The 22202-nt window shown below is 39.9% G+C and overlaps 1 protein-coding gene across 7 annotated transcripts in view; it reads right to left on the bottom strand.

The window, feature by feature from the left end:
* Positions 1-10853: 10853 nt before the first annotated feature.
* Positions 10854-22202, bottom strand: part of TRIP12 (thyroid hormone receptor interactor 12) — a 69549-nt gene continuing 58200 nt past the window's right edge. For all 7 annotated transcript variants that reach the window (XM_083613646.1, XM_083613648.1, XM_083613650.1 and 4 more), the window contains exons 32-42: positions 21792-21934; positions 20905-21061; positions 19351-19449; positions 18122-18236; positions 17597-17751; positions 16986-17150; positions 15599-15763; positions 14820-14933; positions 13747-13841; positions 13470-13573; positions 10854-12343 (exon numbers count right to left, since the gene is read on the bottom strand). In XM_083613646.1, coding sequence (XP_083469772.1) covers positions 12147-12343; positions 13470-13573; positions 13747-13841; positions 14820-14933; positions 15599-15763; positions 16986-17150; positions 17597-17751; positions 18122-18236; positions 19351-19449; positions 20905-21061; positions 21792-21934 — 1509 coding nt within the window. In that variant the 3' untranslated portion in view covers positions 10854-12146. The remainder of the gene's footprint in view (positions 12344-13469; positions 13574-13746; positions 13842-14819; positions 14934-15598; positions 15764-16985; positions 17151-17596; positions 17752-18121; positions 18237-19350; positions 19450-20904; positions 21062-21791; positions 21935-22202) is intronic.

Here is a 22202-nt window from a genome sequence, read left to right as displayed (position 1 = left end):
TCCAGACTTCCCCAATCCAGGTCCTCTGTCCACTAAACCACGTTTGATGGGAAGGAGAATTGTTCTCTCCTGTCTTCCCAGCCTCTCGAAGACACATTTGTTTATGCCAAGCGGAACCCCAAGCAACCACAAACACCCAAATGTGCTTTCACACACATACTTCTAATAAATATATTAATTTGTGGGTACGAATAAATATGAGCAATAGAAGATATACTGGGATATACTGGTAGATCTCTGAATGATTCACAGTAGATCTTGCCTCCCAACCCTTTGATAACAGTAGCTACAAAAAAAAAAGGGATGAATTCCTCCCCCTTCTAAATTTGTCTGTTTATTCATTCATTGATTAAATGTATATGTCATCCTTCTTCCCAAATGAGCCCAGGGCTGCATGAAATTAATAAAATTTAGGAGGAAAATCAGGACTGGATTTGTGTGCGACAGGACTATGAATTCAGTTCTGATGCTGAAAACAAATTCCTGGGCTGTGCATGTGCTCAGAGGCACCTTATTCTTTAACTCTTAGAGCAGGTCCCTGCTCACATGCTAGCCACTATTTTGCAGCTCACTCTGCTTTTAGTTTTCTGGTTCTAGTAATGTAAAAATAAAAATTAAGTCGATCCTTCCAGCCTTCCTCTGCAGCAGTGTCAGGCAGACTTCAGGCTTGCCTGATCTACTTTATTTTTTAGTGGGAGATAAATGAACTCAACAAAACCCTCAGGGGAACAAATCCTCTATTTGTCATGAATTGCTATTGCACAGCCCTCAGCAGGCCAGTGTGATGCATTACAGACTAAGAGTCCACATGAAACTATGCCTTCACAACTATTACAGAGTTACTGGTTTAAAAAGGCATAGTGAGAACAGGACACCAGTCATCTCCTCAAACTTTTCTATGTAGAGACTATTGAGTGTCCTTGAAAGCTATATGGCAGCCGTAACCTTGAAACATGGAACCGCATCTCACTGCAAGGAAAGTGTGTATTGAATTTCTGCCTGCATTGTTTATCAAGAAGTAAATATGATCTGAACATGCCTCCAATCTGTAATATTACAGGTGAGCATACATGTGTCATTTCAAGATGTGAAGGAGTACTTCACAGAGAGCCCATGTGATGTAGTGGTTAAAGTGTTGGACCTAGGACCTGGGTTCAAAACACTCTCTGGGTGACTTTGGACTGTTGATCCACGTAACAAAAATCACAGGGTCATTGTGAAGTTAAATTGGGGAGAAGAACCCTGTATGACACATGTTCTGTTAGTAGAAAAAATGGGATGTAACATAGCTGTAACTTCCAGTCCCAGAAAACAATTTCAGCTGTGTCCCTTCACTTCCTATAATTGTTTCATCTTTCTTTGAAAGGTGGACACTAGAAGTTATCTAGTGAGTATGGATGTAGCTTGAATGCCTCAATTCTCTTAAGCAAAGGGGCTTTGAACAAAATGTTCTGCATCACTTGAACAGCAACCTTATGCCCACTTACTAGCATGTAAGCCCCATTGAACTTAGTGGAACTTAAAGGTAAAGGTACCCCTGACCATTATTGTGGACGACTCTGGGGTTGCAGCGCTCATCTCGCTCTATAGGCCGAGGGAGCTGGCGTTTGTCCACAAACAGCTTCCGGGTCATGTGGCCAGCATAATTAAGCTGCTTCTGGCGAACCAGAGCAGTGCATGGAAACACCGTTTACCTTCCCACCAAAGCGGTACCTATTTATCTACTTGCACTTTGACGTGCTTTCGAACTGCTAGGTTGGCAGGAGTTGGGACCGAGCAACAGGAGCTCACCCCATTGCGGGGATTTGAACCGCCGACCTTCTGATCAGCCAGCCCTAGGCTCTGTGGTTAAGACCACAGCACCACCCGCATCCCATTTTAGTGGACCTTACTTCTGAGTAAACATGAATATAACTGTAATGCATTAAGTCATCATTCCAGGAGGAAATTTGTTTTGCACCTGATAATCAGGGGTGTTTCACAAAGAAAACACACACACACGTAACATGAATTAACACCTACATTGGCTAGAATGTACAGTCGGTTTACATCTATCTGCTGTTTTCTGTCCCACATTAACAGCATTCACAAACAATTCATTTCAGAATAAGGTCTGGATTCAAATGTTTGCATGATGAGCCTCCTGCACAAGCACCAGGCCTTTTCAGCCCCAGCCCCAGCCCACAACCAACAGAAATGTATAATATTGAGGAGGGTTCAAGGGGCAGAGTGGGATGGGGTAACTAGAGAGAGAAGCACAGAAATGTGTGTAGCTGTAACACCTTGTTACTCTGCCTCACTGTCTTGCCAGCTTGGGAAGGGCGAAAGAGCCTTACCTTCCCACCTTCAGTCAAGTACAGCTGAGCAACAGCCTCTCCCAGACCATAGCTTTAAGAACAGCAAAAGCTTCTGGGAAGAGAGAAGAGGGCTTGAGGAGGCAGAATCTTTTAATAATTTCATAAGTTATGTGATCTTGTTGCTCAATTCAATCTTCCCACATGGTTGTTTTTTTTAAATGTATTGTGGTATTTTATGTACTGTAACTTTGCTCCTATTTTTATTGATTATAATTTAGGAATGATTTATTGTGATGGTTGAGAGTGAATTTCTGTTTAATTATTATCTGCTGATATTAACTTTTTTAAAAAATTAGGACTTACAAAAAAAAGGACTCACTGGACCATCTCCCCATTCATGTGGGTGGAAGTGCCATTGGCTTCAACACATCTTACACACAGTGTAAAAACATGCACAGGACAAAGCCACATAAAGCACTCTTGGGATCACTTGTAACAAAGCCACGGCCAATCCGTCTTCTGGCAAAAAAGGCTATTGGCTTTCCAAGCTGCATCACATCCTATCGACAATGCTGTTCTGATTGACAAGGTCACATGACAAAGAGGCAACGTACCTTTTCTGGATACTGAGATAAAATTATACATACATATCTTTACATTGAGTGCTTTGTTTTTATTTCCCAGAGTTCTCATTACTTGAGCAAAAGATGCGCGTGCACATACACACATTAATATATGGCTCCTCACCTCAGGGAACAATTTGGCTGCATTTTCTGCTGTTGTTTTTATAGACCCGCAAACATTTTAAATCAGCACATAAAGCGGAAATAAGGAACCAGATGCAAGTGAGTGCTTTTGCATTCTTTTGCTGTAATCAGTTAATTTGTTAGCAACATACACGGCCCAATACAGGCAGCTATTAAGGAAAATAAACACTGAGGAAAACATGGCTTAATTGTTCTGATTGTGCTAGAGCAGTCCCTTTAATGTATCTCGTGCCTGACCAATATTATTAATAATTTCGATTTAGAAATGGCACTAACTGTAAAGCTGTAATATTTGCAGTGAGCACATTCTGCGATTCCCCAGGAGCCCAGAGTTATGCTCTGCTGTGCATATTTGGAATCCATATTTAAATCACAGAGTTCTCTCAAAGGAGTTATATATGCCTTGCACTACTCTTTATATCCCAATGTGGAGTTATTATGGGAAGCAATCTGTGATTAGGTATGCGCGTGTGCATGTTTCGTGAACAGGGAAATCCAGGGGATTTTAAAATATCTTTATTTGCTATTTAGCCAAAACAGAATGATCTCCTCTAATTCTTTCAGCTACTCGGATATGGATAATCCTCAGATATAAGGTTGAGTAAGACTGTCGTTGATTCAAGCTGCACTAATAAGCTATTAGGCTAACGATGCATTTCAAACCCAAGCAAGGGTAAATAAAGGGAAAAACTTGACTCCCTGTTGCATATAGGATGAATAATATGTTCACGGGTAATTGGCTAAAATATCATTTATGTATACCCACTATTAAAGAGATATTCTACTTAAGACTCAATCTTCCAAGTGGAAATTCAGTTAAATACTGCTGAGGATACAAAGTAAAAGGAAAGAAACATAGGAGCTATTGACAAGTTGGCATTTAATACATTTTACTTTGTTACCCTATAGCAGGGAACCTAAAACCTCCCATTTGATGCTGGACTACAACTCACATCATCCCTGACCTTGGACCACGATGCCAGGGATTTATGGGAGCTGGAGTCCAATAATGTATGGATGGCCACAGGCTCTCCACCCCTCCCTGGCCTAGAATGGTCTCTGATAAATGTTGACATCCCTGCCCCAAACAGGTGCCCGTGCACATGTGGAACTGTTGACTTTGTAAGATTTGTTTCATGCTGTTCAGCAGCTTAAACATAACTTCTGTGTTCCTATAGTCAATTGAAGCTATCAAGAGTTTCATGGTCATTTTTAATAAACAAATAATAGTTCACTAGTATGCATGAACACGTACACATCACAGTATTTATTTTCTATCAAGTGCTTAAATCCTTCTTTTTCCTCATTGCTTTCGCCCATTTTCTGTAGGGAAGATCCCCAATGTTCTCAGTTCACAGAAACAACAAAGCATTCTGTTCTGATAGACTTACAGTAATCATCTCAGACCTTATAGCCCCGTTTCCAGTAAAACACAGAATGACACATCCTTCACAAAAAATGAGTGGTACGTTGTATGTGTGTTGAATGACAAACAAGGGGTTATAATTTCAGGCCTATAGTATAGTGAAGTGGAACTATCTGACAGTAAGATTTAACAAGCAGTCTGGGCCAAGTAGGAAACAATGGGTTGCAGTCAATGTAGCCCTTTGTGCAAATGGAACAACTTCCACTGCGCAACAGTTAAGTTCCACTGAACTCAATAGGATTTGCTTATAGGTAGACATGCAGAGGATTGCACTGTCCGTCATGAACATGAAAGAGCGATCACCTTGTAAAGTGGGTTTGTTAAAAAATTGCTTTGCAACTTTGGGGCTGTATCTGGTGGTCTCTTGCAGCTAGAATAAGGGCTCTTGCAATGTCAGGAGCAAGCCAGCAGTAAATCACACTGTTGCAATTGGAGTTAACTATTAGCAAAAACATGATCGGCACAGGAGTGTCAGGCCTAATGAGCACAGCAACTCATCTCCACTAGGTCTTGCCCCCATGAACCAGTTGCTGAGACTGAAGGTTCCTCTGCCCTCTTAATGCCTCTTCTTGTTCTGGGAGACCAGAGGGAAGGGAGCTTGTCACAACGGGGGGGGGGGGGGACGGGACTCCCATGCCTCTTCACCAGCTTGACTCATCTCTGCCTCTTGACCTCCCTCATTGCACTTTCCTGCTTCAGCTTCTGCCTCTGATTCCGGACTTCTCTCTGCCACAGCCCTGTTACCTCTTCAGTTTCAGACACCTCCTCCTTTCAGCCTTCTCTCTCTATGTTGTCTCACCACCGTTCCCCTGGCTTTGAGCCTTCTTCCCCTGGGGCTTCCCCAACTGGTTCCTCCCACCATTCCTCTGTGTCCAACCAGTCCATGACATGTACTGTACTAGCAGACGGATGAATTTTAATGTTGCACAACAGAGGATTCCACTGAAACATTTGTGCTCATTGTGCAACAGATTGCACAAATCTGGTGTGCAACAGTTACCAGAAACCTGCAATCTCTTACACAATTAAGGTTCTGCTGCTGTAAAGTGTTTTGCCAGTGAAACAAGATTACCACTGAGTGTCTCTAATTTAGCTCTATATTAGATACAACTGAGATTCCTGCATTGCAGGGGGTTGGACTAGATGACTCTTGGGTTCCTTTAAGATTCTATGAACTTTTAAAATTTAGAAAATAGTGCTTTCCCTTCTGTTCTGCTACCATTCCATTTCAGAATTATTTTACAAACTAAGTGTCTCTCATGTTTCTGTCATGTACGTTAGACAAGACAGTACACTCTAAAATTAAAGGATTCGCGGAGAAGAAAGAGGCCTTAGAAATATGGATCGTTGATTGAAGGAACACACAGCAGCTGTTCAGAAAGCCCACTGGCAATTAATAAAAGAACGTGGACATATTATATAAAGCACCATTTCTCAATGTGTCCTCAAGGTCACCTCGATTCCAAAGCATTAGGGAAGAAAGGAAGTATTATGAGAAAGGCTGCACAGTAATTAAAACCTCAGAAAAGTTTGAACACAGGAAGTAATGTTATGCAGCTTGTAAAATAAACAAATCTTCAATGGGAAAACAGCAGCACAACAGAAAACTGTTTCTCTTACCTATGAGGCCCATTTTCCTGGCCGTTACGGAGCACTGCTATACGAGAAGTTACTTCCATTAGAAGATGGGCAACATCAAGATTTCCAAATCCTCTTCTTCAAACCACATGGGTACTGACTGACCCTAATACTTTCAGCTGCAGGTGGTTCTTCACGGTCTAACCTGTGGGCCATGGGCTGCATATGCCCTAGTTTTTTTCAGGACTCCAAAATATTAAAAATAAATAAAGCAAAACATTTTGCTCCATGTTGGGCAAAAGATTCCTGCAAGTTGGACTTAGATGACCCTTGTTGACCCTTCCAATTCTTATGATTGTTAAAAATGATGACTGCTGCAATTCTGTGATGTCAAGAGGTTTTTGTGACCCCCTCCAAATGTGTCCTCAAAAACAAAAAGGACGGTAACACCCACTTTAAACAATTCATCCATACTCATGTTGACATATGGACCCCAGGTGGTTGACCATGATCAATGCAGCCCTTGGCTGGAAAAAGGTTTGCCACCCCTGGAGTAATCAAAGTGGGTAGCCTAGGTGATTTTTATGGATTTGCCCACTTTGATGTTTGAAAGGTGGTACAGTGTAAGCTACTTAGGCTGCTGAATTATACCTTTAGAAGACAAAAAAAATACGTCTATATGCAAAACCAGGATGAGAATTCTTCCCTCTGCATGAACAAAGGGTTGCTTTTCCTTAGCTTTTAACGTTAATAATAATAATAATAATAATAATAATAATAATAATAATAATAATTTATTATTTGTACCCCGCCCATCTGGCTGGGTTTCCCCAGCCACTCTGGGCGGCTTCCAACAAAGATGAAAAATACACTAAAATGTCACATATTAAAAACTTCCCTGAACAGGGCTGCCTTCAGATGTCTTCTGAATGTCAGGTAGTTGTTTATCGCTTTGACATCTGATGGGAGGGCGTTCCACAGGGCGGGCGCCACTACCGAGAAGGCCCTCTGCCTGGTTCCCTGTAACTTGGCCTCTCGCAGTGAGGGAACCACCAGAAGGCCCTCGGCGCTGGACCTCAGTGTCCGGGCAGAACGATGGGGGTGGAGACGCTCCTTCAGATATACTGGACCGAGGCCGTTTAGGGCTTTAAAGGTCAGCACCAACACTTTGAATTGTGCTCGGAAAAGTACTAGACATTATCTTAAAATGACCCAGTTCTCAAAACAGGATCACACATTTAGGAACACCAACTCAAGAATCTGGGATTCTTTTGGGGAAAGACCCAAGGAAGGAGAGGTCACAAATGACTAGAACAGTAGCTTAGATAAGTAGAGAAGTGTTGACACTATTTTCATGGTTAATGCTAAGGGACCACAGACAAGGATTATGTATAGCAGCTTAGTTTCAAGTACTTATTCCACACTGTTCACATGTGTTTGACAAAAAGGGAATGAGGAAATATTTATTGCTGCCACAAACTCAAAGGGCAGAAGCAACAGCTATTTGTTCAGTAAAAATGGATGAATGATTGCAGATACAGAAGTAAACCCATACAGGAATGTTTATTTCAGCATAAGAACCCTGCTATCTGATCAGACTAGAAGGTTGGTACAGCCCAATCCTAGTTTTCAAAAGTTGGAAATGAGCAGTGTCTGGAAAACCTACAAAAATGGCATCGTGGAAGTTAATTTCCACCCCAGCCAAGATGTATTAATGAAGTTGCATCACATGAAGTAGGGATGATTTTCAGCTGTGGAAGTAGCATGAATCATGCAGCTGTATTATACAGAAAGTGAGATACTGGACACAGTTCAGCTTTTGTATAGAACCAGCTTTTTAAAAAAGTAACAAACCTCGGTTCCTACCACTGCAGTTTCACAGATATGCTTTAAAGTGTACTGTCAAAGTCTGAAACTTCAAAACCAGTGGGGTTGTCAAAATGCTTTCAGTTGGAAGGAGCAGTTTCCGACGTTGTATCCTTTGGCCATTATTAGCAGCAACCAAATTTAGCAATGCCAATATAAAGTATTTTGCATTCCGCAGATTCGTCTTACAGAATCAGTTGTACAAACTTAAGAAAAATGTTCTCACAGGTGTAGCCCTGCTAAATCAGACAAAAGGCCCAATTCTGTTCTCACAGTGGCCAACTGGTATCTGCTATTGCTATTAAACCAGCAGGTCCCAGGGTAGGCTACAATTATTTAAAGTTCAGAAATAAAAAGTCAGATTAAGTCACAGGAATAGGGCTGCTCCTGAAAGTGCACATCTCAAGTGTCATGAGGCCAGGGTGAAGAGATTTGTCTTCATCAGACCCAGAAACCTGTATAGTGAAGTTGCATCTGGCAACTTCAGGGAGGGAATTCCACAAGTTGGAGGCTGCTACAGATAAAGCCCTCTTCCAAGTTGCTGCCCCCAAAATCCTGAGAACAGTAGAACTACCAAGCCCTTCCCTTCCATAATTATCATCATCATCATTATTGAATTTCTATACCACCCTTCATCCAAAGATCATGGGGCATTTTAAAATATAACATGAGATGTAGTGATAGGCACTACCAAACTCCATTCTGGGCGCAGATTCAAGACAGACAAAAATAAGTACTTCTCAACATACATGGACAGTTTCACTGGATGGCTTCCGGTTCTAGTATTATGTGGGAAGAAGATTCTGTCTTCTTTCAGTACTGTGTATAATTTTATGAATTTCTCTCCTATCTACCCTTATTTCCCTTTCCCCCTAAAACTATAGTCATCTCAAATGTTGCAGGCTATCTGCAAAAGGCAGCTGGTTCTGTACCTTTTGCCCAAGATACCCTTTGGAGGTACCATAACCAGAACTGTGCACAATATTTCAAGTGAAGTCACACCAGACTTCTATAAAGGTATAATGGGCAGCTATTATTGGCCATTTTATTTCTGACCTCTCCCAATGTTCCAACATTGTGTTGTCACTTTTATTGAGCTCCCTTTCCTGCCAGCTCAGGCCCCATTTGAGTCTAAAAGTTAAGAATCTGCCACGTTGTACATCACTTTACACTTGCTTGCATTAAATTGAATTTGCCATTATACTGCCTCTTTGTCTCGTTTGGAAATATCCTTTTGGAGCTCTTCATCAGCTATTTTTGTTTTTCTAAATAACTTGGTATTATCATCAAACATTGCTACTCCCTTCTCACCAGATCATTGTTGAGCAAGTCACAGACCCAATACAAAACATTAGAGGACACAACTTCTTACATTATTCCATTGTGAGAACTGCCCATTCACCGCTTCCTCTTCTTTAGCCCAAACTGTGTGTTGCAACATGTTAGTGCATCAACTGCAGTGTCGTGCGAATGCTACCCACTCCTCCCAGGGTTGGAAAGGGGCTTGTTTAACCTCTGGTTCTCCAGTAAAACTGAATTACTGTGTCACGAAATGATGCCTGTCTAAAGAGTGTGTCACCAACATGAAGAGTTTGGAAAGCTCTGCTTTCACCAGTTACTAATTAATAAATCTGCTTGATTTGCCTAGTAGTTATTGCTAAATTCATTTTGCTTAGGCAGAATTTCAGTTATTTCTTTAGATTACACACAGCTTTGCACAAGAGAACGCTGAAGTAGGAGTCAAGGAATCCATCTTCACTGAACTTCAGTAGTTGCTTTCAAGCACTACAGTTCATCAATTAGTCTAGTTTGAGATGAGTATTTTATTCCTGGTAACAGTGATAACCTACAGAAAATTGGTAATATAGCAACCCATAAAAGACTTTCTGTAGCATTACTGATCTCTTCAAAGCGGTTATTGTCAATCCTTTTATTAACTGCAGAGATATGTCATTCAGGACACCAATCAGTGCCCCACATTATGCTCTGGGAAACCAGAGTTTGCAAGCATTTTCTACAAACATCCAGAATGCCAGAGTTAGGCTTCATCACGAGCCATTCCGTTAGATACATGTGTTTGTTGCATTTAATACAATCTTTAGCTGCCACCAGCCCCATATCTAAGTGTACAGACATGCTTTTCTCAAATGGCAGCCCCCCAAGCCACATGGACTTTCAGGCACTGGATTGCTAGTATAAACTATTTAAATTTAAGAACTACAAGTCAATGAAAGCCAGGTTCTGTAGGGAGACAACATGGGTAAAAAAATATCAATACAGATGATATTTTAATACAAAATATTTTTACATAAGTCAGTCTTTTTAAAATATAGAACCTTAAAAAAAAGAACAAGTTGCTATCAACACACTATAAACACGAGTCTTTTGTGCCAAGTTTTGATAGCGTTATCAGAACAGTTTTTAAATACCAGTCCATACTTTTTAACACTGCCTTTCGGTTTCTACGAAATGCTAGCCATGTTCTGCATGACCAATTGTTATGTCCACTGTGACGCACTTCCATTCAGTTCTAATCTGACAGACTGCTCAGAGTCTTTGCACAAGGATTTCACATTCAGCTTCCCATCACAGTTCAGTGGTGCACAGTATGGCCAGTCCCATTTAATTCAGTGAACATTAACTTAAAAGAGAATGTCAGTTACATGTACTGAAGTACATTGTGTGGTTACAGGTTCTTCGTCTGAAAAGGAAACTTGCTGATGTTTCATAGATATTCTACCCTGATCATCCAACCAAATTAACAGCACTCAAGTGTTTTATTTTGATTTCTCAAAGTTGAATAAAGTAATCTCTGTCAGATTTTCATTTAAGAGATGAACTATACAGGATGTACATCTCGGGAATGTTTTGGAATAGTCTTGTTTTTGAACTCATATAAAAATAAAAGAATACCAGATCTTGCAAACTCTTGTTTTAATGGTAAATCATCCATGACAAGGTGGCTAGCTAGCCAAGGAGAATTAAGATGATTTACTTGCATTGGAATAATTTACACAATTGAACTTATGCATACAGTACAGAACTATGAACAAAAAGGTGAAGCAAACTTTATTTATATTCAGGTAAAAACATTAACCTGATGAAGTAAATTATTGCAGATTTGAGAAATCAGCACAGAAAACAATTGGACAGAGCATTGCTTACATGTGTTTTATCTGTGTCAAAAGAAATGCTGAACTGTTTTGATCCACACCAGTGCTGGGGGGCAAGGTGCTAGGGGAGGGCTTAGGGGATGGAAGAGGACGTACAGGGGGGAAAAAACTTAAATCAAGGGGAAAGGATTGAACAGGGAAGGAAAATACTAATTCGACTTTATAAAAAACTTTACATCAATTCAAAATGCTCTGGCCACACCATAAATATTGGCCAGACCAATCGGTTGTTGAGTTTTGCAACTACACAAGAAAAATCAATTTCATCCTAGCCCACCAGTAAGAGGCTGTTGCCTAAATCACTGTGTGAATGGTTCGAGAGTATTTTCTGGTAAAGATTGTAGCCAATATATCCTACTACTACATTAAACTAAGCTATAAGAAAGATTCTACCTACTTACAAAGGCGGAATTATTGACAATATATTTAATAAAATTAAATTATTTCTTAATTTGAGAAAACATGGACCAGTAAATGCCCATGTCCAAAATGTAACAATTGTTGCGAGTGGAGTACACAGAGAGCCATGTGGATTGCACATCAGACAATACATGAGGGAGGGAAATCAGGGGCAAGTGATGGTACACAGAACTAGTCTACTTAACTAGATGTGCCAATACATGTTTTTCAATTTCTGTACTTATGTACAAAGTTGTCTTTGGGAGGAAAAAACTGCAGACTTGGCTAGATGGATACACACAGCCCAGTATTAAACTGCACAGCAACATTTATTGTTCCAGCCTGAAAAAACATCCCTTTTTAAATTTCACACAGCAAAGCAAGTTAAACTTCACTCATCGATAAATGATAATTTAAAACAAGAACTTGCTAAAGAAACCTTGTCACAACAACTTTAGGTCCTGATCACTTTTAAGTCCATAGGGCCTTTAATGAGTATCAACCTAGTGTCTTTGTTTATAATCTGCAAGCCGTTTTCTACAAGGAGGCGTTACGTTTCCTCGACTCAGATGATACATTTAGAAAAGAATCATGATTCTCTTTTTGCTGTAACAGGCAGACATTGCATTTTTCATTGTGATCAGGAAAGATGGAATGACTGCTGCCCTTCTCTTGCAGCTATCAAGAGTTTTTCACGCATTATCTCAATACTTGAATAGTCTGGCAACTTGAGATAGTTTACACAAGTCATTACTGAGGGTAAGAAGTCATCTGGATTTTCTGTAGACTCAAATGTCTTGCGTACAATTGTAAGTGGAGGATTCAAACTCCGAAAGCCTAAGAAGAAAAAAAACAATGAAGTTCACGACAGATTTAATATTAAGAAAGTTTAAGAGCATTAAGCTATTGGTCTCAGAAAAAGACTGCATTCTTCGTGCTGCTTTCTGTATTACTTAGGTGGATTAACTCAGCCGTGTGAAAACGGAATCCCTCGCTCCTGCAAAATCACCTGCTCACTCACTCTTCTAGCATTAAAAGGCTTATGGGCTCCAATGTGTGAAAAGGTTCTTATGTAGCCTGCCTCTGTAGCACTGCAATGTCAGTTGTGCATGTGGTACGCCCTTGTCTAATATAAAGAATCCTAACTCTAGAAGAGGAATCATGACTGTGGTTGTCATAGCTTTTCTTTCACAGAGCAATTCTGGAAGCTGCACACAGATGGCCTCTAACATTAAAGAGGAAGCAGATGTTTTAACAACAAAGGGACAGGCAGCAACCATGGTGGGGCTCCAACCAAGTTTGCATATGCATCATTTCTGCTCCTCTCCCAGTAGCCAAGAACTTAGGCTCTAACGAAGCAAATGCCACAATTAGTCATATATCATACTGGTACAGTCATTCCATATGAAGTTCTACCAGTGCAACAAATTGAGTCTTTGCCTAGAGACATTAGCAACTCATCCTAGACAAGTAGAACATAAGGATAACACTCACCTTTTTGTCTATTAGCAAAACACAGGGATGCTCAGCTTTTATTATAGGTTCTTATGCACTGGGCTAAGTAAGGCTGCAGCCCAATTCATACTTAAAGGGGAGTTAAGTCCTATTGAACCCAGTGGGCTTTGTGTACATGTGCAAATTGATTGTCAATGACTTTATTTTGAAATCAGGGAAGGGAAACCAGTGGCCCCTCTAAATGTTTTTGGACTCCAACTACCATCGGCTCTGGCCAGCACAGCCCACAGACAGAATGGTGGGAGTTTGAAGGTCACAGGTTCCCCATCCCTCTTTTAAATCAAAGCCGTTGTATTAGTACACAGTTCAAAAGGATAGCCTTCTACTAGCTTATAGCACAACAGAGTTTTTACTTTGGAGGATTCAACATAGTAAATATGGTTTTCAACATATGAATATAGCTATTGCATTTGCAGTTGCTTTTAGCCAATATTATAAAAACACTCACCTCCTACTGGCAGTCTAGGGCTACCAGTCACAAACTGGAGAAATAATCTTTGCTGCTCACTATCAAAACTACTGAGAATTTCAAACAGGAACTTCACAGCACGACTAGAATTAAAAAAAAAAAGGGGGGGGGAGAAATAGAGATTATGAAACAGAACATCCACTGAGGAATCAACAAGTGGCTATCTTAATAAAGCTACAACACAAAAAGCTGTTTGAGACATTCCACGCATTAGATCACTGCCAACTAGCAACAAATTATATTACTTTGTGATTACCTGTCATGTGTATAACCATGATCTGGCCTGCAACATTCCATCAATGTCTTTGCATCCCAAGTATCTGTTTTGCTACCACACAGAAGCTGATCCAGCTATAACAACATAGAATGCCAGAGTGGAACCGGGGGGGGGGGGGAGAGAGAGAGAGAGAGAGAGAAGAGAGATCATCAATTTGTTGTTGAATTATCACATGATTAATACAATTCCCTGCACACAGGCTAAAAGTATTACCACCTAACCAAACTTCAGAGATGAAGCTTCATGCTAACTCTGATTCTCTAACTCAGAATCCAAATTTTTGAAGGAGTCCTTCCTCTCAACTCCTTTCATTTCTTCCAAAACTTAAAATCAACTTTGTTTCAAACACAGTAAGCCAAATCTCTTTGGATAATTACTGAATTTTTAATATAAAATATTCAGGACCGAACTATGATATATAGAATTAAGTATTTTGTGAGAGTTACAGTCCTTTTATGTACTTCTTTTCTATGTACATTTGAATATTTAAGTACAACATGCTAGAAAAGTTAGAAATGATTTGAATTTCATGACTACCACAGTAAGTCTGAAAACAGTATACAGTCGTACCTTGGTTTTCGAACAGCTTAGTTTTTGAACATTGTGGCTCCTGAACACCACAAAACCAGAAGTGACTGTTCCGGCTTGTGAACTATTTTTGGAAGCTGAACGTCCAACGGGACTTCAGCGGCTTCTGATTGGCTGCAGGAGTTTCCTGCAGCCAATCAGAAGCAGCGCTTTGGTTTCCAAACGTTCTGGAAGTTGAACAGACATCCGGAACAGATTCCATTCGAATTCAAAGATACGTCTGTATTTATGAGGGTGCTGAGAAAATTGTATTAAGAGACTCCTGGACCCTCCTACAGTACTCCAGCTCCTCACATAAGGTAAAGGTAAAGGGACCCCTGACCATTAGGTCCAGTCGTGACTGACTCTGGGGTTGCGGCGCTCATCTTGCTTTATTGGCTGAGGGAGCCAACATGCACACCATCAAAAGCTGAGCAAGCAGGTCAGATGAACCAAGTTGTTGCACCTGGCATAAGGGTACTAACCTCCTCAGGATAGAAGTACTGAAGGTGACTGAGGGGGAAGACCGATTCAAATCCATCTCTGAAGGAATCAAATTGTCTGGAAACGCCTTCATTTAGTGCCCAGAAGATAACCAGCTGCAAAAACACACACAGAGAAACACATAACTGTAAAATTACAGCAATTTTAAATAATGTATTAGTATTAAGAAAGGTGATGATCCGGGGAGAGGAAACTAAAGTACAGCCGTGTACCTAAACCATAGCACGGAAAAAGAAAGCAAGGTTGAGAACTGTCCTTCAAGTCAACACCCTTTATTTCCCAGTTACTGAAAATAGTAAAGTAAGAGGCCAGCAATATTTTCAGGATTGGCTAGTCACCAAGAGAGCAAAGCTGGTCTAGTGAAGAACAACAACAACAATTCTAATTGTGGCTAAGTTGGTACATTCGTCTTACTGGGTGTCAAATTAAAATTAAGCTGGTACTAGAGAGCTAGGTAAACAACACTTCAACTATAGATAGCTCTCTCGAAAAATGTATTAACTCATTGTACTAGCACACATGTCTACACAGTTACTAGTTAGGGGGGAAATGCTAATTATGTGGTCTGCATTTACACTGTTCAAATAGTCACATCTCTTGGGGAGCCCTTTGGTTACTAACTTCAACACAATGTGACTCAATACCTTAGGGTAATGCATATAGACCAGTCATTGTTGTTTGGAGTTAATACTCTAGTAAAAAAAAAAAGGGGGGGAGACTTCTGGACCCAGCAGACCCTTCCAACATTCTTGTTACTTACTCTGAGATATTCTTCTAAATTGTGGATGGTGACAGGTATATCTTTCCCTCCTTTTTTCAGCTCTATGTTTGGAAAGCCTGGGAGGGTGAAGTCCAGCCCTAGATCTTCTACTGAGCAGCCATTCATGGTCAGTGTTTCCAGCGCATACTGTAGACTTTCTTTGGTCTAAAGATAAAATGTAAGTGACAACTTAGAAATTTTAGGTATAGCCTTCTATAGTGTAATATTCATAAGGTGGCTAACATTCATTTAACTCCACGACTGTGGAAGCCAGCAGAAGGGCTCCTGCTGTCACAACAGACCCTTCCTCCCCATTGCATGCCCCTGCATCTCTCTGAAATCTGCTGGGGGAGGGGTGTGAGAACAACCCCTAGAACAGTGCATGGGGGAAGGATAGGGGGGAGAATTTCATCAAGTAAGAAAGAAGGTGTGTTCTGATGGAAGGATTGGATAAGCGCAACACTGAGTTGTTTGCACTTTTATTAAAAGTTGTTTACGTGGTATCAGCAGGCCCAAGTGCTTCAACACAATGTGAAGTAAAAATCCAAGAAAATAAGATGCCATTAACATTCAACTTAGCCTTAGCTATGCATATAGGTCACAAGATTACCAGGAAACTGACCAACAGCATTCACAGAATGTAAGTATGGCCAAGTACAACAATAAAACATGCTGCACCCTCGTGCAAAGGCCATTTTAAAGTTATCACAGTTCTCCAAGACATTAAAGCTTGGGAACTGTGGTTTGTTAAAACCATGTTTTTCAAATAGAGTTTAAACTCTGCTTGTTCTCAACCAGTTCCTGTGGTCAGATGTCAGAGGGAACTATGGCTGGATATTTGAAAGCACTATTTTCATTACTTGAAAGCACTTCATTGCTTTTAAATATTCACACAATGGAGAGGGGTGAGGCATGAATCCAAGATTTGTGAAGGCATGTTTATGTAAAACACTGATTGTGTTGGATAAAATGTTAAATGCTAAACCACAATTTGATCTTATGAAAACAGGCCGCAGAGAGCCTCAGGTTTACATGCTCTCTACTGCAGCCACAAGGAGAAGCTTGGAAATGTCATCCAAACCCTGAGCACGCTGTGGTTAATCTTAACTATGGTTAGCTGAAACAAGTCAACTTCAAATGATAGTTGATTCAAACCAGCTTCATAAGTTAACTGTAGTTTAGATTAACCAGGTTACAATTTTGAATATAGAAGTAAACTTTGAAAATACAGTATGAAAATCACTTCTTGCCAGTATACAATCTGTCTACCACTTAAGACATGGCCAAGGCATCCATCAAATGGACTACTATTTGCCACCGTTCTAGCTACCAAGTAAGAAAGACAGATGGATAAATTTGGCATCTTCTGTTCTGTAATTATACCTACCTGCGATTTATCCTGTTCAAGTCTTTTCTTTTGCCGCACAATTTCTTCAAGATGGTATACTGATCTGGCTACTACAGGATCAATGTTAAACAAGTCATGAGATGTTAGCGACGTCTCCTGTCGCAGCATCCATTTGTAAAAAGGAAGGCCAAGGGGAAGGTCCACCTAGAAGGAAATAAACCGTTTCACTTTATCTGAAAACAAAACTTAAAGGTACGGGTAAACCTCTATGTACCCGCACGCCACCAAGTAACAACTGAAAAAGGCTAAATTGCAGTTGCCTGCTATAAATCTAGTAAATGCTATTTGTATAAATGCCATGGATGATGTTTAAGTATTAAGTTTCCAATTACTCTATTATTGCACTACTTAACATACTTAAGCTGAAGACTACTTTAATGCACAAGAGAGCCATTGCTGTATGTAGCTAATCATTTGGGGATCATTAATATGTATTAGCCATCTAAATTCAGAAGCTGCTACTTCCAACAGTATGTTTTTCACAACTACTGTAGAACCTTGAAGCCAGGCTTTTAGAATTGCAATTTCAGCTTGAAGGCTATATTGTATAGCAGAGGCTACTTTAAATTTAAAACCAGTTCCACTCTTACCAATCTAAAATCCATGATTGCTTTTGCCATCAGTTTTCCCAGAAAACGGAACTTCATTTTAACTTTAGCAATATGAGCAGGTTTAGCTGTTCTGCCAAAGGGAAGTGCAAACAGACCTTGAAGATTATGAATATATTTGGTCCCTTCTTGGCTTCCTGTTTAAAGAAACACAAACAGTAGAATTATACAGAAGTCAAAGTTATAAATTGGCTCAAACTAATGGTCTAGTTTTAAAACACTAACTCAATCGGATGAACTGCATTTAGACATACAGTTAGCTTACAACATAGGGTTACAACAGCAACTGCATTATCTTGCTCCAAAATAGAGCAAAAGGTTAGTAGTATGTCAAAGCAAGTATAATCCATGGACAATATTTACGTTTCTGTTAAAGGACGGTTTATGGAGCTCCTTTCAATACTTTAAAGCTACACATAAAGGATACAATTTTATCTCCTGCAACAATGCAGTATAAGCTTTGAAAATTCCACCCTCTGAAAATATCAAGATGATCATTATAGTTACCTTTAGGATTAGCAAGAGTAACTTCTTCACCCCTCCACAAACCCAAGTCTGCTCTCTGTAGTTCCTGAGATACAAGTGCATAAAACTCCAGTGTGGGTCCAAGACCAGTGCCAACCTTTTGAGAAAAGAATAGTAATTTAGAGATGTCTGTAAAAAGTCCAAACATGTTTTCTGCAACAAGAAATGCTAATTGCAGGAATGAAGGTAGAGGAGAAATTGTTGGCAGAAATGTCAACAGAAGCGGCTTAATTATGTTAAACTCAGGTTTTTTTTAGACAAATTGTTTAATTCAGAACTTAAAACATTTGCATATTGATACTGCTGCAGGGGACTCTGAAAGATGCTTTGAAAGATGGAGCAGGGATAGAAAATAGTTGTGTAAGCACTGTACTGGAAAAAGCATCATTGTATCACAACTGGACACTTGATATTGGTTTCGGAGTTGCATGCTACAACTATAGTATGAGAGTACCAAGACAGTGCTGGGATTTTGATTTGCTTCAAAAGAATGAAGGGCAAACTGCAAGCAATCCTTTCAGAAATATTTTGGCACCATATTCTATCTTATCAGAGGGCATCAGTCCTATTTGTAGACAGAAAACCTCATACTTCTAACACTCTGAACAGAAGGGTTTGGAGAGCCCTTACACACATGCCTAAACCAAACAAATAAACCACAACTTGTTCCTCCAAAGCTTGGTTTGCTTTTTAGCTGCTATGTAGCTTGACAAACATCTGAGGTGGCCTAATAAAATGTTGAGCTCACATGTTACACCAAACCATAATTAAAACAAGCTATGCTTCAACAACCCGGACAAAAATGTGACTCTAAGACCCCTGATTACCAAGCCTGCACTGCAAGGGATTGGACCAGATGACCTTCAGGGTCTCTTTCAACCCTACAATTCTATGGCACCATCTTCAGGCCGAACTGCAGCAAAAACCAGGTTGAGGAAATGATCTGCAGCATGTGTCAGGCCCACAGTGTACTGAGACAGCCCCATAGTTGTCAAGGTGGCTATGCTGCTGTGAGCTTGCCATACTAACAGAAAGCAAAATATGATCTGTTAGCTGACTTCAGATGTTCAGAAAAACCACGGCAAGCTAGGCAAACCATGACTTAGACTGATGTGCCAACGGGATCACTCTAGACTACTGAACTTCCTTGTAACTGGAAAATAAACAATTACCCATGCATGCGGGGACAGGCAGCTATAGTCATTACTTACTTCATTCTCATACTGGATTTCCAACATTGCTCTTGAACTGCCCAGATCCTGCATCACCGATTCAGCTTGTTTCAACAGTTCCTCTCTGTTCACAGTGCGCTGTGTGTCAACGAAAGGCAGGGATTATTTTTAGTCTTCACAAGCCAATTGTAGTATTGAAAGCAAAGATCACAGATAACAGCCCGAGCCAAAACGCCCTCTAAATTACCGGTATATATTTAGAGGGCATTTTATGTAGTGTAGTACTTGCATTAGATACTGAAGTATTTCCCTAAAACTAGTAAAAATCCCTTTCTCATTGCATTAATTACAGGAAGCCTTGGTTTTTAGGGTTGGTTTGCATTAAATTGTGTTCTTCCGTTGATGGAAGACTTTTTGATCCAGTGGAGAGAGGTGTGTAGGGTTTTCTTCTCTCATTTGTTTGTTTCTTTGTATTTATTTGTTGTTATATATTAATTTCATTTCTATACTACTTTATATTTTTAAGGGGGGGAATCTCAAAGTAGTTTACAACCTACATTAAAACATCAAAGAAATCAATCCAGAATATCAAATATAAAGTATAAATTCAAACCAACATAATCATCAGGAAACTAAAAGATTTCAAAATGAAACATTATAAAAGGAGATCAAGTACAGGATGCACATTTAACAAAAAAAGGTTATCTTAAACATTTCAAAGGGAAACATTATGGAAGGAAGCCCAATATACAATGCACATTTAAAACTGCCCATTCTGCCAATGGTGGTTTGTGGTGAGTGGCGGCTGCAGAAGCTCAGGCCTAATGACCTGGGTCTGCACTAAGAGAGAACCCAAATGCAGTCCTCTGACCACCACTGCCTCCCACATTGTTCCAAAGGGTCCTAGAGCGTATTTGGGGAGGGGACGCTACACAGGGAATGGGGAATCAGTAAAAAAATCCCACTCCCATCGTCATTGTCCTCACCTGACACATTCATCCCACTCACAAACCACCAAACTTCCTAACAGTAAAACAAACCCGCAAGAGCCCAAGCAAGACATAAGCTCTCTTCAAGCAAGGCAGCAAAATGAACTATCACTCCAAGGGAAGGGTTGAGTCAAAAGATTCCTTTGGAAAGCTGACGTTTTCCTGCCTTCAAGCAACAGGATTGCTTGTTATTGTCCTAGTGCCCACTTGCCCAAGCCAAATGCACCCTCCATAACTATTCTGCTGTATTTGATATTGGATCTCCCTACACCTTGAATTTGCAATTGTATTTGAAGAAAAAAATAATCATTATTGAAGCAAGAATTCATTTCATGTTACAGATCAGAGGATTTAGGTGTTCTAGAATACATAAAAAATAGTAAGTGAGCATCATTTATAAACCGTGACAACAATCATATTTACTGCCTCACAGTAGCTTTGAAAAGGCCTCAATGTGATCATCTGGAAGAACTGCAGACTTCCCCAACTTCTTCCTATAACTAATGCAATTCAGTTATAGAAAAGAAGCTTATTCTAAACTTCTGAGGGGTTCAATGAGATCATTTCTTTCCTGCCAGGCCCCCACCCCCAATAATAAAGTTACCTTCTTCCTGTCTAGTCGTGGTGCCACTCTGCTATCCTGAGAATCGGACTGGTTGATTTCTGGATTGGTGTCCAGCAGTCTCTGCATGGCTCGATCTCGGTCAAAGGCAGTTACATAAAATAACATTTGCCGTGTGTCAAACGGAAAGAAAAAAGGACTGTAAAAAGAGAGATTAGTTTTACACTGCAACTTTATTATTTGGAAGTTAAGCAAGGCTATATATGACAACAGTTGAAAATGTTTGATTTAAAACATTTTATTTATTTAAAAATATTTTATTAAAAATATTTATCTCTATATATAAATTCAAGGCAGCTTACAATACCAATTAAAACAATGCATTATTTTTTTTTTAAAAAAAACCTTGCAAAAAAGCCTACAAAAAAGACTAGCTTGATAACAAATTATGTTTCCATGCTGGATGCAGACGAAGCCTCTTAAGAGAAAAAAAAAAGACCTGCCATGTGGGCAGTACCTGGATCTTGTTAACATTCTTTACTTAGTCCTTGAAGTTTGTGAATATTATTTTTGGAACAAAGAAAAAAGCCTTAAAGTTGGTTTCAACTAAGCCTTCCTCAAGCTTGAATAAACCATTGCACAGGGAAACAGCATATGGCAACCTGACTCCACTTGAGAAATTTAGATATCATGAAATATATATTCATGTTTAAAACTTGATGCCTCTTCTTAAAAGTCACCTATCCTGTTTAAATGATTTTGTTGCAGGCCTATAAACTTCAGAATTCCTCCTGACCTGCTCAATATGAAATTTCAAAGTTCTGCATCATCTCCCTCACTCCTTCATTCCTTTATAAAAATTCTAGTGTTGCGAAGAGTCTGCTCAAAATCTCCACAGTACAATAATGGTTTATAGTTAAATTCCATACCATGATTTCCCAAGCTCTGTCAGCCATGTTGGTATGTTTCCTGTCATTATCACCAAAGGATCTTGAAGCTGTCTGTTTGCCTTTGCTGTGAGTTTACTGTTGATAAATTCTGATGTTGGAATAATCTCTTTACAGCTTGCATTCTACAATAGCAAAAAGAAAGTTGCTTCTATTTAGAAAAACTCATTCACTACCAAGACTGTTCATTTTTACAAAACACGGGAACGCAGTGACTGTGCCTTTAGCCTAACATGGGCTCCCTGCAAACCACATCTTGCAAGTCAGAAACTAGCCAAATGAACACATGCTCCTTCACTTTCTCCTCAACTTTGGATTACATTTCCCCGCTATTCAGCATTAACCATGATGCACATGTAATCTGGTGTTGCCACATACCATGGTCAACCCAAA

This window comes from Podarcis filfolensis (assembly GCF_964270895.1).
Source record: "Podarcis filfolensis genome assembly, chromosome: 5".
NCBI lineage: Eukaryota > Metazoa > Chordata > Lepidosauria > Squamata > Lacertidae > Podarcis > Podarcis filfolensis.
The sequence above is the reverse complement of the archived record's forward strand: the minus strand, read 5'-3'. Positions and strand labels throughout refer to the sequence as shown.